Source organism: Oncorhynchus clarkii, chromosome 18, assembly GCF_045791955.1.
Source record: "Oncorhynchus clarkii lewisi isolate Uvic-CL-2024 chromosome 18, UVic_Ocla_1.0, whole genome shotgun sequence".
NCBI lineage: Eukaryota > Metazoa > Chordata > Actinopteri > Salmoniformes > Salmonidae > Oncorhynchus > Oncorhynchus clarkii.
In genome coordinates this window covers 11,201,670-11,203,439 of record NC_092164.1, presented here as the reverse complement: position 1 = coordinate 11,203,439, position 1,770 = coordinate 11,201,670, and the positions used below count along the sequence as shown (strand labels likewise).

The window sequence follows — 1,770 nt, the reverse complement described above, 5'->3', positions numbered from 1 at the left end:
GTGGGAAACACACATGCGGAGGTCATTCCGTTCACCTACTCTGCGTCTCACATAGACAGGCGGTAAGAACCAAACATCTCACATCTGAGACAGGTCTAATGTCCATTGCTTGTGTTTCTTGGCCCAAACAAATCTCTTCTTATTGGTGTCCTTTAGCAGTGGTTTCTTTACAGCAATTGGACCATGACGGCCTGATTCACACAGTGTCCTCTAAACAGTTGATGTTGAGATGTCTGTTACTTGAAGTCTGTGAAGCATTTATTTGGGCTGCAATGTCTGAGGCTGGTAACTCTAATGAACTTATCCTCTGCAGCAGAGGTAACTCTGGGTCTTCGGTTCATGTGGCGGTCCTCATGAGAGCCAGTTTCATCAGAGTGCTTGATGGTTTTTGCAATTGCATTGAAGAAACTTTCAAAGTTCTTGAAATTTTCCAGATTGACTGACCTTCATAACTTAAAGTAATGATGGACTGTCGTTTCACTTTGCTTATTTGAGCTGTTCTTGCCATAATATGGACTTGGTCTTTTACCAAATAAGGCTATCTTCTGTATACCATCCCTACCTTGTCACAACACAACTGATTGGCTCAAACGCATTAAGAAGGAAAGATATTACACAAATTAACTTTTAACAAGGCACACCTGTTAATTGAAATGCATTCCTGGTCACTACCTCATGAAACTGGTTGAGAGAATGCTAAGAATGTGCAAAGCTGTCATCAAGGCAAAGGGTGGCTACTTTGAAGAATCTCAAATATAAAATATATTTAGATTTATTTAACACTTTTTTGGTTACTACATGATTTCCTATGTGTTGAAGGGGCATATGTCTGATCTAGACGGTTCTAATAGGGTGGGGCCATGGTTTGGTTGGGTTGGTCTCGGTTGGTTGGGTTGGTCTCGGCTGGTTGGGGTAGTCTCGGATGGTTGGGGTGGTCTTGGCTGTTTGGGTTGGTCTCGGCTGGTTGGGTTGGTCTCGGATGGTTGGGGTGGTCTCGGATGGTTGGGGAGGTCTTGGCTGGTTGGGTTGGTCTCGGCTGGTTGGGTTGGTCTTGGCTGGCTGGGGTGGTCTCGGCTGGTTGGGGTGGAAATGGATGGGGTGGTCTCGGCTGGTTTGGGTGGTCTCGGCTGGTTGGGGTGGTCTCGGCTGGTTGGGGTGGTCTTGGCTGGTTGGGGTGGTCTTGGCTGGTTGGGTTGGGGATGGTTGGGGTGGTCTCGGCTGGTTGGGGTGGTCTTGACTAGTTGGGTAGGTCTCGGCTAGTTGGGTTGGTCTCGGCTGGTTGGGGTGGTTTCGGATGGTTGGGGTGGTCTTGGCTGGTTGGGTTGGTCTCGGCTGGTTGGGTTGGTCTTGGCTGGCTGGGGTGGTCTCGGCTGGTTGGGGTGGTCTCGGCTGGTTGGGTTGGGGATGGTTGGGGTGGTCTCGGCTGGTTGGGGTGGTCTTGACTGGTTGGGGTGGTCTCGGATGGTTGGGTTGGTCTCGGCTGGTTGGGGTGGTCTTCGCTGGTTGGGGTGGTCTTGGCTGGTTGGGTTGGGGATGGTTGGGGTGGTCTCGGCTGGTTGGGGTGGTCTTGGCAGGTTGGGGTGGTCTCTGCTGGTCGGGGTGGTCTTGGCTGGTTGGGGTGGTCTTGGCTGGTTGGGTTGGGGATGGTTGGGGTGGTCTCGGCTGGTTGGGTTGGGGATGGTTGGGGTGGTTTCGGCTGGTTGGGATGGGGATGGTTGGGGTGGTCTCGGCTGGTTGGGGTGTGGCTGGTTGGGGTGGTCTTTGCTGGTT

General features: G+C 51.9%; 1 protein-coding gene across 1 annotated transcript in view; it reads right to left on the bottom strand.

The window, feature by feature from the left end:
- Positions 1–834: 834 nt before the first annotated feature.
- The window catches only part of LOC139373953 (proteoglycan 4-like), a 3,462-nt gene continuing 2,526 nt past the window's right edge, over positions 835–1,770 (bottom strand). Inside the window, exon 2 of the mRNA XM_071115036.1 lies at positions 835–1,770. This exon is cut by the window's right edge and continues 311 nt beyond it. Coding sequence (XP_070971137.1) covers positions 835–1,770 — 936 coding nt within the window.